The sequence below is a fragment of the Meles meles genome, chromosome 3 (genome assembly GCF_922984935.1).
Source record: "Meles meles chromosome 3, mMelMel3.1 paternal haplotype, whole genome shotgun sequence".
Classification (NCBI taxonomy): Eukaryota; Metazoa; Chordata; class Mammalia; order Carnivora; family Mustelidae; genus Meles; species Meles meles.
Genome location: NC_060068.1, coordinates 157,149,239 through 157,162,366, shown reverse-complemented (window position 1 = coordinate 157,162,366; position 13,128 = coordinate 157,149,239). Strand labels below are relative to the sequence as shown.

The following is a 13,128-nucleotide window of genomic DNA, read 5'->3' as shown; positions in this document are numbered from 1 at the left end:
CAAACCCAAACCGTAAGCTGGAACATCTAGAGGACATCAGCCAATGTCCGATGAGGAGCCTTTACAGTGGTCCAGCTGGCTCCTTCGCAGAACCAGGCCACGCTGTCAGAAGCAGACCATAACCAGCCTCAGAAGAATGAACGGCTTGACGGACAGATGTTACATTTCATAATTAACAATACGACTTGAACAAGGGTCATCCTGGAAGAAGTCCAAGCATATGGAAACAGGGTTCTTTCTCTTTAGCTCGCAACTATACTAGGTAAAATGGGCATCTGGGGAGTTTCCGGACCAAGGAATCTAAACAATTTGTCTGTATTGATCTCTGCGTCTACAACGTACCTGGAATTTCCCTTCTGCTTCAGACGTGTGGCTTAACAATCCATGATCTGATGGCAAAATAGCTCGAGTCAAGAGAGCTAATGGTGTTCTGCTGGCTACTTCACCTCAACAAGAGATCTGACTAAAAATCTCCCAAATTCCTATGGAGTTCATGAGACAGTGATTCTGACTCTATTCTATGTGCTAAGAAAATAACAACGGAAGTATTCAATTCGGTATATGGTTCCTAGCTTCCCCCAACATATACACACCCATCCTGGAGAGTTAACAAATAGGTATTAGCTACTGTGTGTGTGTGTGTGTGTGTCCTTGGGCCCAGTTATCAATAGAAATTGATGGAGCATCCACTCTCCAAGGACCATGGGAGGCCCTGGGGACACAGCAATGATTAAGACAGACATGACCTGTCCTCTTGGAGGCTGAGAGTAAAGGAAAATCAACCAAGAAGACATATGTACTCTGGTCAAAGACAGGAAACATGAGTAATTGGATATTTCTTCAGCTTTACAAGGCAACTTTTCTCCCAAAACATGGGGAGATAATATATTTAAAGTGTTGGCCATTGTTTTCATTGCCCCACCCCTCCCTGTGGTATTTCCTTATGTCCTTGTCCCTCTGGGCTCTTCCTTTACATTCAAGCTGAGCCAAGATTCATCATTGTTATAGGGGAAGGACATGAAAGTAGAAAGCAGAGAAACAAGACTGTGTCTTCTTGCTTTGGAGTTTCAAAAGCCCTTAGGCTCCAAAAGCACAGAAGGAAGATTTGTTGGAAAATGTGTCAAATAAATAAATAAAATCTCTAAAAAAAAAATGTGATCCAAGAGCAAGGTATTGTTGATGGGTGCATGTGTACCGGTGAATCCCTCAGGCAGTGGTGGTTTTGCCTCCTGCTCTTAGGGCCTAACTGGTACTGGGGGTGGGGAGGGGGGAACAGAACCACCCCCAAGTGGCTTGGGGGGGATCCCCAAAGAGAAGGGACCAATGCCTCATTTCCTAGGCAGACTCCAGGAAGACAATAAGACCTCGAGGAAGAAATGGCTTGGTGTGGTTAAGGATAGATGAGCTGATGGTGTGTGTCAGGCTCTCTTCTAATTACTTGACATCTGTTGACTCACACAATCCTCACAACAACACTTTGAAGAGGGTACTACGGTAGACTGCTGTTATTACTGGCAGTTGTGTCCTCAAAAGTCACCCCAAGCACTGAATTAGTAAGTAGCAAACAACTGTTCTGAGAGGATATACGGGGCTAAGTCACTGCGAACATTTTCATCAACTCATCAACACCGTGCTTTTATGTGTGCTTCATGTTGAAGATATTTAATAGATAATGTTGCTTCATAGCATTGAGCCCATGAGCAACAGCGCTATAAGTCATGTCCGAACAAAACTTAACCCCCATATCTTCATCACACTGTTCTGGTGCTTCTGAGCCCCAGACAGCCCTTCAATGCTGCATTTGGGACCATTTAAAACCCTGAAATCACACACACACACAAAAGACAAATATTCAAATGATTTGGCACTAAATACACCACGAAAAGGACATTTATTTACAATATGAAAGCCAAACAGGAAGTCAGAAACCAGACAGGAAGTCAGAGGTCACCTTGACCAACCTCAGCAGGGAATGGCTCAAACTGCCCCTCTTCATCCCCGCACTTGTTCACACAGGACGGCGAATGAGCTACCTGCTTTGCTTTGGATGTGACACAGAAGTTTTGTTGAGTGAATTTGCAAATACAAACCCATGAATAATCGATCAACTCGATGTTCTCTCTGTCTTACAGATGCAGAAAGCAAGAAGCACAGAGCCCTTTGCAGCTCAGGGAGTTCCCCTCACCTTGGTGTGGGGAGGGAAGAGCAGAATGGCAGGGAGGGAGCCCAGAAGCCTGCGGTTCTACAGGGGCCTCACAGAGGAGAATAAGACATAACTAACTCATTTGTGACCCTTTCACCTTGAGCACGGAAATGCGGTGGGACAGTAGACATCTCAGTAAATGCCAGCTCAAGCAGAAGACCCCAAAACTCAGGAACTCACTGCCCCAAACCCTTGCACTCTAAATCCCCAGAACTTAGAAGCCACCTTGGAGAAAGCGATGGGAGAAGATACTTTTTTTTATTTTTTAAAGATTTTATTATTTTATGTATTTATTTGAGAGAGAGGGAGAGAGAGAAGCAAACTTCCCACTGAGCAAGGACCCTGACTTGGGACTTGATCCCAAGTGATTATGACCTGATCCGAAGGCAGACACTAAACTGACTGAGCCATCCAGGCGCCCTGGGAGAACATTCTAAACTGAGACTAAATTTTCACCATCCTGGGGCAATGAGGCTCAACACAGGAGCGATTAAGTTAATTTAATTTTTGGGGTCTGGGATTCACATCCATTTCAGACATAAAGATTTACCCCACGCTTTGCATTACTGAGCATTAGCTATGCTGTAGGAAAAAAAAAATGCAGTAAGGCAATGCTGAAATCTTGTTGTTCTCCATCATTAATGTCATTAAAGACATAAATGCAGAGAACTGGAGTAGGGTATTTGCCAGTGGACAAATGCACTGAATTTGCTATTTGCGTTCCTGTCGAAAGTTGCTAACATGTGCTAGTATGTCTAATGCAATAATGGTTCCCATGAAAGTATTCACCTTAATTATCCCAAAGGCAATTTTCTCAAGTTGAACATAGGCATTAACTATTGCTACCCTAGTTCAGATAAGATTCCTGAAACTTCTCATCCCCTGACATGGCACAAAAACCTGACTCTTGTTTCTTTTCTTAAGGATTAGAAATGACTGCAAGGTCAGGTAATTAGTTGGCCTGGTTCTGGAGCCATTTGTGATTACCTTGAGCTTTCTTTAACTCTGCAGAATTAACATTTGAGCTCTGGGTTACAACAGCTCAGTTCACTGTAAGGTTAATCGCTGAGCACTTTGCGAAAAGCTTTAACTCTTCTAGTGGTGACTGAGTAGCACGAAGCAGCTAGGCTAAGAGAGAAAAGGCTCAGGACTGGAAGTTACATACTGGCTTGCACAGTATGTGCAAGTATGTGCACAGTATGTGCACAAGGACAGCCCTTGTGCAATTCAGCAGGTCCCCTCAGCACCCCAGCCCTCCTCCAACAGCTGCTGCAGGGACCGGTTGTAAGCCAGCTTTGGCCACCTTGGCTCAGGTGCATCTGGACAGCGCCTTACCTGAGGGAACCCACACTCAGGCTGGGGTCAGCACTCACACAAGTGAGATTAACATCCATGGGACCACCCTTGGCTAGTGGAGATGGGAGCCAATGGATTAATCCCCCTTCTTGATCCCTCAAATAGAAAGTTCTGAGACGAACTTCATTAGGCTCCCCAGAGAGTCCTGGAGAGATGGAGGACGGTCACCTAGAGCAAAGGCCAACTCTACAGTGCTTCTTGTGTTGGTTGGTCTGCTCTGCTCCACCCTTCCCTCACCCCTACACTCTGAAATCCTTTCCCGAATAAACTATGCATACAATCTTTCTCTGGAGCTCAGGTTTTAGGGGAATCTGGACAAAAGTATGAACCATGTCTTTGGTTGGCTGGCTCTCTGGTTGGTTAGTTGGTTGATATGTTGGTGGGGTTTTGCCCCTAGTCCAGCCTACTGCTACCCAGCTGTGTGACCCTGGGCTCATCACTTTACCTCTCAGTAACAACAGCTTCCTCAGAGGTACAGTGAGGATGCTAAAATAGAATATTTGTCCCACCAATACTTCTTGAGCACATTCTAGGACTATTCTAAGTCCCAGTGCTAAAGCAACAAATAGGAAAGATAATGTTCCTGCCCTCAGGAAGCTTATATGTTGCTTGGAGAGGCAGAAAATAAGCAACATACAAATAAATAAAATAGATAATGATTTTAAACACCTCACAGAGGAGGGGCTATGTGACCCGAGGGTCACAAAGCAAGGACCCGAACCAGGGTGATTTGGTATCTGTGGGAAGAGCTTTCAAGCAGGGGACGAAGCCAAGGAGACATCCTTTAACCAGCCTTGGAGATCCTTGGAGAGGTGCACTGCTTGCGTTTGAACAGAATTTGGAGACAAAGCAATTTGGAGACATGAATTGCTTTGTTTTAAGTCACCCATGTTGCCCACAAAACTGGCATTCCTGTGTCCTTGCCTTGTGCTCTGGCCACATCCTTTCTGAGCTAAGTGACTGAGGAGACGTGAAAGTTCACCAGGGATGGAAACTTCAAAGGGAACCCAGCTCACAAGAGAAACCACTCAGGTGACAGTTACTCATGAAGGAGACAGCGCTCAGACTCTAACACGAAATGCAGCAGCTTTTCCACCCGCGTGCAAGGTTCACTCACAGGAGCCCGTGCCTAAACTTCATTTTTAAGACCCTTTCCTTCGCCTTTAATTAACTCTAATCAGATCATTTGTAACCTGAGCATTTATATGCATACTTTGGGATATTAAAAAAACCAGAAAAGTTGAAAGAGGTTGTACTCCACAAGTTCCTTGGACATGGGGCAAGTTCCTCTCTGAGTTACCACAAATAAAACTTTGATGGGTTTTATAAGCCCAGTGGGAACAGCGGAAATGAACTAAATATAGACATTTGGTGTTTGATCCTTTTAAATGATCTCTCGCTCTGGGCATTTGACAGTATATTTATTAACATTGTGGGGGCGCCTGAGTGGCTCAGTTGGTTAAGCTTCTGCCTTGGGCTCTGGTCATGATCTCAGGATCCTGGGATTGGGCTCTCTGCTTAGCCGGGAGTCTGTTTCCTCCTTCTTCGTCTGCCCCTCCCCCTGCTTGTCCTCTCTTGCTCTATCAAATAAATTCTTAAAACAAAACAAATCAAAATAAAACATTGTGCAAGCATCCCTGTGAGGAAACAAGAGTTCAGAAATACTTCAGTTAAGAAGAGGGTTCGAGGGAAAAAAAAAAAAAAAAGAAGAGGGTTCGAGGGGCACCTGGGTGGCTCAGTGGGTTAAAGCCTCTGCCTTCGGCTCAGGTCATGATCCCAGGGTCCTGGGATCGAGCCCCACATCGGGCTCTCTGCTCCACAGGGAGCCTGCTTCCTCCTCTTTCTCTGCCTGCCTCTCTGCCTAGTTGTGATTTCTGTCAAATAAATAAAATATTAAAAAAAATTAAAAAAAAGAAAAAAAAAAGAAGAGGGTTCGATATCAGCCACAGCAACTTCTTTCAAGATATGTCTCCAAAGGCAAAGGAAACAAAAGCAAAAATGAACTTTTGGGACTTCATCAAGATCAAAAGCTTCTGCACAGCAAAGGAAATAGTCAACAAAACAAAAAGGCAACCCACGGAATGGGAGAAGATATTTGCAAATGACAGTACAGACAAAGGGTTGATATCCAGGATCTATAAAGAACTCCTCAAACTCAACACACACAAAATAGATAATCATATCAAAAAATGGGCAGAAGATATGAACAGACACTTCTCCAGTGAAGACATACAAATGACTATCAGACACATGAAAAAATGCTCATCATCACTAGCCATCAGGGAGATTCAAATTAAAACCACATTGAGATACCACCTGACACCAGTTAGAATGGCCAAAATTAGCAAGACAGGAAACAACGTGTGTTGGAGAGGATGTGGAGAAAGGGGAACCCTCTTACACTGTTGGTGGGAATGCAAGTTGGTGCAGCCACTCTCTCTGGAGAACAGTGTGGAGATTCCTCAAGAAATTAAAAATAGAGCTTCCCTATGATCCTGCAATTGCACTGCTGGGTGTTTACCCCAAAGATACAGATGTAGTGAAAAGAAGAGCCATCTGTACCCCAATGTTTATAGCAGCAATGGCCACGGTCACCAAACTGTGGAAAGAACCAAGATGCCCTTCAGCGGATGAATGGATAAGGAAGATGTGGTGCATATACACGATGGAGTATTATGCCTCCATCAGAAAGGATGAATACCCAACTTTTGTAGCAACATGGACGGGACTGGAAGAGATTATACTGAGCGAAATAAGTCAAGCAGAGAAAGTCAAGTATCATATGGTCTCACTCCCAATCCAGGGAACTTACTTAAAAACAAGTCCCAGAAACCAGTCCCAGGTAACAAAGCCCAAATACAAGGGTGGGTCAGGCCAGGCGGAGGTATTCAATCAGTGGGGGTGCATACTGTCTCCCTAGCTACCAAGGAGTATGGGCCCTGCGCTTTGGGTGCCTGTTGGGCACCAATTCTGACCAAGGTGATAGGCTAGTTCAAATATCTACTATAGGGTAAACTGTAATGCAGTTGGTCACTTATGTGTGCCCTAGCAGGACTGCGCAGCTTTCTCTGTGTTACAATCTCATCGGCCACCTATGCGTGGCCAGGCCCAACCACATGGCCTTTGCCCTTAAAAGTTATTCTGTAAAGAAGAGAGAGGTCACCCTCTCTGTAAGGAGCTGCCCCAACGGGTCTGTTTGACGGCCGGTTTGATTCTTGATGCTTGGCGCGAAATAAAGCTTTGCTTGACTTGATGCTTCGCTTTGTATCAGTCTCGCTCCTTTGACCATGGACCCATTATTGGGGGACCCAAGAAAAGCACAAGCTGACACCCTGGAACAGCCCCCCCCCACCTTCTCCCACCCCAACCCCCACCATGGGAGTTTTGTGATATTCCTCCAGGAACCTCCCAACTGTCTTCATGTTAATGCCTTCCTAGAGGGGAAAAGGACCTGAATTGACGATGGCAAAGGCCTCAGGTATCCTGTGGGTCCTCTTTAGCATATGGAAGTTCTTTTGGAAACTTTGGAAACCCTAGCCCCAAATCCCAAGTATATAACCAACCACCCCTCACATCCCAGGTACAGCAGCTCTTTCTGTCCATGGGTTCTGTCCTCCCCTCCTGCTTGACTAAAACCACCATTTTGTATCAAAGACATCTCAAGAATTCTTTCTTGGTTGTCAACTCTGGACTTCACCCCACCAAAGCTCATCTACATTCCCACACTACAACAGGCTCTGACCCCGAATGTGCCTTTATCATAAATGCTTGAGTTACACAGAATGCTATAGACATCTCTTTGTCAAGTTCATATAAATGAATTGAGGTCTGGCCTATAATATGCATGAATATGATAATGCATTGCTGGTTATTTTGCACTCCATTTTTCAATGTGGTCTTCCATTCAGAGCAGGGACACTATGGTGGGGTCACACATGTTTAACTGGACAGAGTTCAACGATTAACACTTTGAAAAGAAGGGGGGACAGAGAGAAAGAGTAACATTTTAAATAATACAAGTGACCCTATCTTCTGTCCCATTCATTGAGCCCATGTTCAGAGTAAATATTAAAGAGGAGATGTTTCTGCAGATATTTTTATATCTACCCATCACTATGCAGGCCTGTGCCCACAAAACAAGGCACACTGTATTTTATGTGTGATCTAAGAGATATTTAAGAATAATATAGACTCTATGCTTATCAATAATCCTGCCTAAGTGATAAGCTTTTAGAATCTAAGCTTTAAACAAGATGAGAATTCACTGTACTGTTTTAGAAGGGGAAGATGTTTTATTTTTTTCTAATAGGAGAAAAAAACAAAAGAAAAACTTGCTTTGAACTATCCAAACACCCTCAGGGGTCCCCCTTATAACCAGAGACAGTTGGCTGGAATTCAGAGTTCAGTATTAGTCAGAGACAAAATAAGGTACTAAATGAGCATACCTGATTGGTCCAATTTGCCATCAACTTGATGGAAAACTGCAGGAAATATAAGCTGAGGTATGAAACCAAGAGTCTCCTTTTATGCAACTAACATTTCTAAGTACCTGCTGTCAACAAGGCAATGGGTTAGATGCTGTGCAGAAGTAAACCCTCATGTTTTTATAAATAATGTAGTTTACAAAATCTTGTAAAAGAGAAAGATAAATATACACTGAATTAGAATATACGGGAGATTGTGAACAGTCCTAAACTAAACTTGATCAGGTAACATTGTGAACTGGAGTATCATTTTAAAATACAATTACCTCTCAATTATTCACTAATAGACTGGGCTTTGAAAGTTCTTTCTTGTAAGTCTTGGCCTTTAATTGTTCTCTTTAAGCTAACACTCCATTGTGTTTGTAGTCTATGGGATAGCTGCTGGCTTTGACCCATTCCATAATAATTACCCCTTCCTCCTGGCTAACAGAACTAAAATTTGGTTTAGGGATTTGCTTCTTCCACCCTCCTCCAAAGCCTCACTTTTCCAACCTCCCAGGCCTCTGGGTGCTCATGTGGCCTAATTCTGCCCAATGAGAAACAAGCAGAAGTCTGTGGGAGTTGCTTTCTTTCTTTTTTCTTTCTTTCTTTCTTTCATTTTTTTTTTGTTCGTTTGTTTTAGATTTTTTAAATTTATTTATTTGACAGGCAGAGATCACAAGTAGGCAGAGAGGCAGGCAGAGAGAGAGGGGGAAGCAGGCTCCCTGCTGAGCAGAGAGCCCAATGTGGGGTTCGATCCCAGGACCTTGAGACCATGACAAGAGCCGAAGGCAGAGGCTTAACCCACTGAGCCACCCAGGCGCCCCACTTTCTTTAAAAGAGACGTATGTCGAGGGGTGCCTGGGTGACTCAATTGGTTAAGGCACTGCCTTCAGCTCAGGTCATGGTCCCAGCATCCTGGGCTCAGATCCCAGGAGTCCCACATCGGGCTCCTTGCTCAGTAGGGAGCCTGCTTCTCTCTCTGACAAATAAATGAATAAAATCTTAAAAGAGAGAGAGAGAGACATGTTGAAGCCCCAATGTGATTACATTTGGAAATTAGGCCTTTAAGGAGGTAATTAAGGTTAAATGAGATCATAAGGTTGGGGCCATAACCCAGAGGACTATGGGATTATTTGTTTGTTTGTTTTAAGATTGTATTTATTTATTTGAGAGAGAGAAAGAGCACACAAGTGGGGGCAGAGGGAGAGGGAGAAGCGGACTCCCCACGGAGCAGGCAGCCTGACACAGGGCTCAATCCCAGAACCCCAGGATCATGACCTGAGCCAAAGGCAGATGCTTAATCAACTGAGCCACCCAGGCGCCCCAGGGCCGGCGTCTTTATAAGTGGAGGAAGAGTGACCAGGAACGTGTGTACCAAGGAAAGGCCATGTGAGGTCAGAGATGGCCCGGTAAAGACCAAGAAGGGCAGTCTCACCAGAAACCAAGCCTGCAGTCACCTTGATCTTGCACTTCCAGCCTTCAAAGGTGTGAGAACATAATTTCTGTTGTTTAAGCACCTAGACTGTGGTGTTCTGTTCTGGCAGCCTGAGCAGATGTCACAGACCCCAAGGGCAGTGAAGTTTAGGGTATGTGTGAGAGGAACTGTAGCCTCTGCCATCTTTTCCTGCTGGACTTACCCACCTTGCCCATACCTCTGTGGGTTTTTGTTTTTTTTTTAAGATTTTATTTATTTATTTGACAAAGAGAGAAATCACAAGTAGGCAGAGAGGCAGGCAGAGAGAGAGGAGTAAGCAGGCTCCCTGCAGTGCAAAGAGCCCGATGCGAGGCTCGATCCCAGGACCCTGAGATCATGACCCGAGCCAAAGGCAGTGGCTTAATCCACTGAGCCACCCAGGCGCCCCCATACCTCTGTGTTCATCTACTTGATAAACTTCTGCTTTGATCACTTATGGGTAGAGTCCCTGACCAAGTTTTTTGCCTGCAATTTAGAAGAAAGGGGATCTTCTCCCCAGGGAGTGGGTGGAAGGTTTCCAAGCAACTTTGATTTCCAAAAGGAGAAAGAGGGAAGGGAATTTTGAAGTTCGAACAGAAAAGGGCAGGCTCTTTCGGTTTTTTCCATTAGTATTTATTTTGAGCACATATGATATGCCAGGCTGGGCTGTGCTGAAGGGTAAGGGATGCAGTGAGTAAAACAGACCTCTGCCTCTGCCCCAAGGAATATGCTGGAAATTGTTCAGAGCACAGAAAATGTGGAGGGAGTGATGGGAAGTAAAGCTTGAAGAGTAGGATGGGAACATTAGGGGGAGTCTTGAACCCTGTCTAGGAATTTGTTCTTTATCCAGTAGGCAAATGGGGAGCCACTGCAGGTGGGAGAATGGGAAGTGGCTTTGTCATAGTTGTCTTTAAGGAATATGAATCTGAAAGCTGTGCGTTGATTCCAACGAAATAGGAAGAGATTAGAGACTGGAGAGACAGTTAAGGGAAAAGTACTAAAGCTCAGATAAGATGTAAGTGAAAGTCTGAACCAAGGTAATATGAAAATTATGCCATGTTTTCTGAGACCACCATACACTAATATCAACAGAAAACCTTAAGATATTTTCTCAGACTCATTGAAATATTACCATGTGTTAGTCTTCCATATTCAATCTTCTAATATTAGGGGCAAAAAAGGAGAGACTGGCCAGGACTAACACTGACATGAGCTGGGGAAAGGGTAGCCACATTGCCCAAAGTATTTTAGAGCAAAAAACCTCTCAATATGTCAGGTCCAAAAGCCAAAAAATCCCCTGATGTCGATGGGATGATGAAGGAGCATGGGATTTAAGTCAGAAGAATGCGGCTCAGATCTCTATTCTGAGACCCTCTAGCTGCAGACACGGTGGTCAGGGGCCACCGACAGATGGGCTGGACTCCTGCTCCTCCATCTTCCCTAAGGCAAGGAAGAACCACTGTCTTGGCTGGGCAGCCCCCTTCTTCCAAAGGTCACCATTCCAGTGTTGACACAAATGACCCAGTATTGACCCAACAGCTGCCATGTACAGGCACTGCTCTTGGCTGTGGAAACATAAACTGAGCCAAACTCAAGATCCTGCTTCTCATGGGACCTACCTGACCATGAATGGAGATAGAACATATCAAAACATAAAATAAGTATATTGGCTGGGCCATAAAGACAACAAATAAGGTGGACTGATAGAGCACCCCCCTCAGCTAGATATGAAAACCCTCCCAGGCCAGGATCACCCTGTAGTCTAATGTGTAAACCTCCTCCCCAGGGTCCTAGCATAGTCCCGACGGGTGCTCTATAAATGCATATTGAACATTGCTAGCCTTGTTCTAAATGAATGACCAACAGCAATCAAAGGAGGCTGACAACAGCCCCAAGAACTAGAGAGAGCCCCTCACTGTCCTTCTGGCATGGCCTTTCTCAAACCAGGAGGTTGAGGAAATGCCAACTCCTTATATAATTAAGAAATCTCTACCACATGTGGATTTCTTTTTCTTCTTCTTTTCTTTTTAATTTGCTTGGTTTGTTTCTATTTTTAGTTTTAAATTGTGGTTCTTAGCACACTTGCCACAGAATCATCCAGGATAGTCATTTAAAATGCAGACTTCTGAACCCCATCTCAAACCCATTGAATCAAAATAACTGGAGGAGAGGCCAGGAAGCTGCATTTTTAACAAGCCCCTAAGTAATGCTGCTGCTACATTACTGATTAAAAAAAAAAAAAGAAAGAAAAAGAAAAAGTAAAGTGCACAAGGGCCCCTTTTCATTGCAGTTGAAAATGTCTCCACAAATGGTTCTTCAGAAAGCTCTTCTGTAAACTTCCTTTGCAAAACCTCCAGAGCCCAGTCACAAGCTGATTTGTTCAGAGAAACGTACTGAAAGACAGAGCCCGCGTGATGGGAACATTCCATCAACAGATCCATTCATTCAAAAACTGACGTGTAGAGACACTAAATGGCTTCCGTGGAAGTGCCTCCCTGTCTGGGGAGCTTACGGGGAGACTTTCTGGAATATTCCCTACCTGTGAAGAGGGCATGGTAGTGGAGGCCTCTCTCCTTATCCTCCTGGGAGCAGACATCAAATAAGTAGGCTTTAATGGGCCCATCAATGAAGTCAGCAGCAAAATCAAAGACAACTACACCTATCATGGTGATGGTTATGGCCCAAATCCGCTTCCTTCTTGGATCAGCAATCAAAGCTAAAAAGGAAATAAATATACATCACCTAAATCCTGCTTTGGAATGATTTGCATTTTTATTTCCACCAAAATGTCCTGTCATTAAATTTTCTCCCTTTGCTTTCATTTTGCTTTGCTTTTCTAAATAAAAATGGCTTTGTTATGTTTTTCAGGTTATAAAATTATACACGTGAATGCCAGAAAAGGTAGATCTATAGAGACAGGAAGTAGATTGAAGGGTTATTTAGGCCTGGTGGGGAGGAGGGAATTGGGGGGGTGGCTGCTAATAGCTACTAGTTTTCTTTTCGGGGTCATAAAATACGGTGGAATTAGATAGTGGTGATGGTTAGACTACCTTGGGATATATTAAAAGGCACTGAGTTGTATGAATTTTATAACATATCTCATTTTAAAAAGTTGTTTAAAAAATTATACATGCTTATTGTAAACCATTCCAATAATGTAGAGAAGCTGGGGGAAATGGTTCATCCCAGCCCCCACCAATAGTCATCCTTCAGATCTCCCTTTATGTACTTACACACATACAGAAAAAGGTATATTCCTGTGCCCTAAAGCAGTGCCTCTCACACTGCATCCTTAATCATCTCTTGGACAGCTTGGACAGATTATTGGGCTCTGTCTCTCGTGATTCTTCATGATTCTCCCTGAGTCTCTAGTAGAACTGAGTTGGGGCTGGGCATCTGCATCTCTACAGCCCCCGGGGACACTGATGCCCCAGGTCTGAGGACCATCTCGGAGGAGCACTGACTAATGGGATCAGGCTGGACACGCTCATCTATAACCAACTCTCCTCACATCTTTGCATTTCAGTTAATGGAGAACAGCTCCACAGTTTTGAACAGCTGAATGATTCTCTCTCTGTGGACATGCCAGAATTCTCTCACCCAATCTCCTATTGCCTTCAGTGTCACTTAGGAATAATGTGTAACATATG

At 44.2% G+C, this 13,128-nt stretch overlaps 1 protein-coding gene across 1 annotated transcript in view; it reads right to left on the bottom strand.

Moving 5' to 3' along the window:
- Positions 1-13,128, bottom strand: part of SLC45A2 (solute carrier family 45 member 2) — a 33,505-nt gene that overhangs the window by 19,124 nt on the left and 1,253 nt on the right. The window contains exon 2 of the mRNA XM_046000722.1: positions 12,018-12,194. Within this exon, the coding sequence (XP_045856678.1) occupies positions 12,018-12,194 (177 nt within the window). The remainder of the gene's footprint in view (positions 1-12,017; positions 12,195-13,128) is intronic.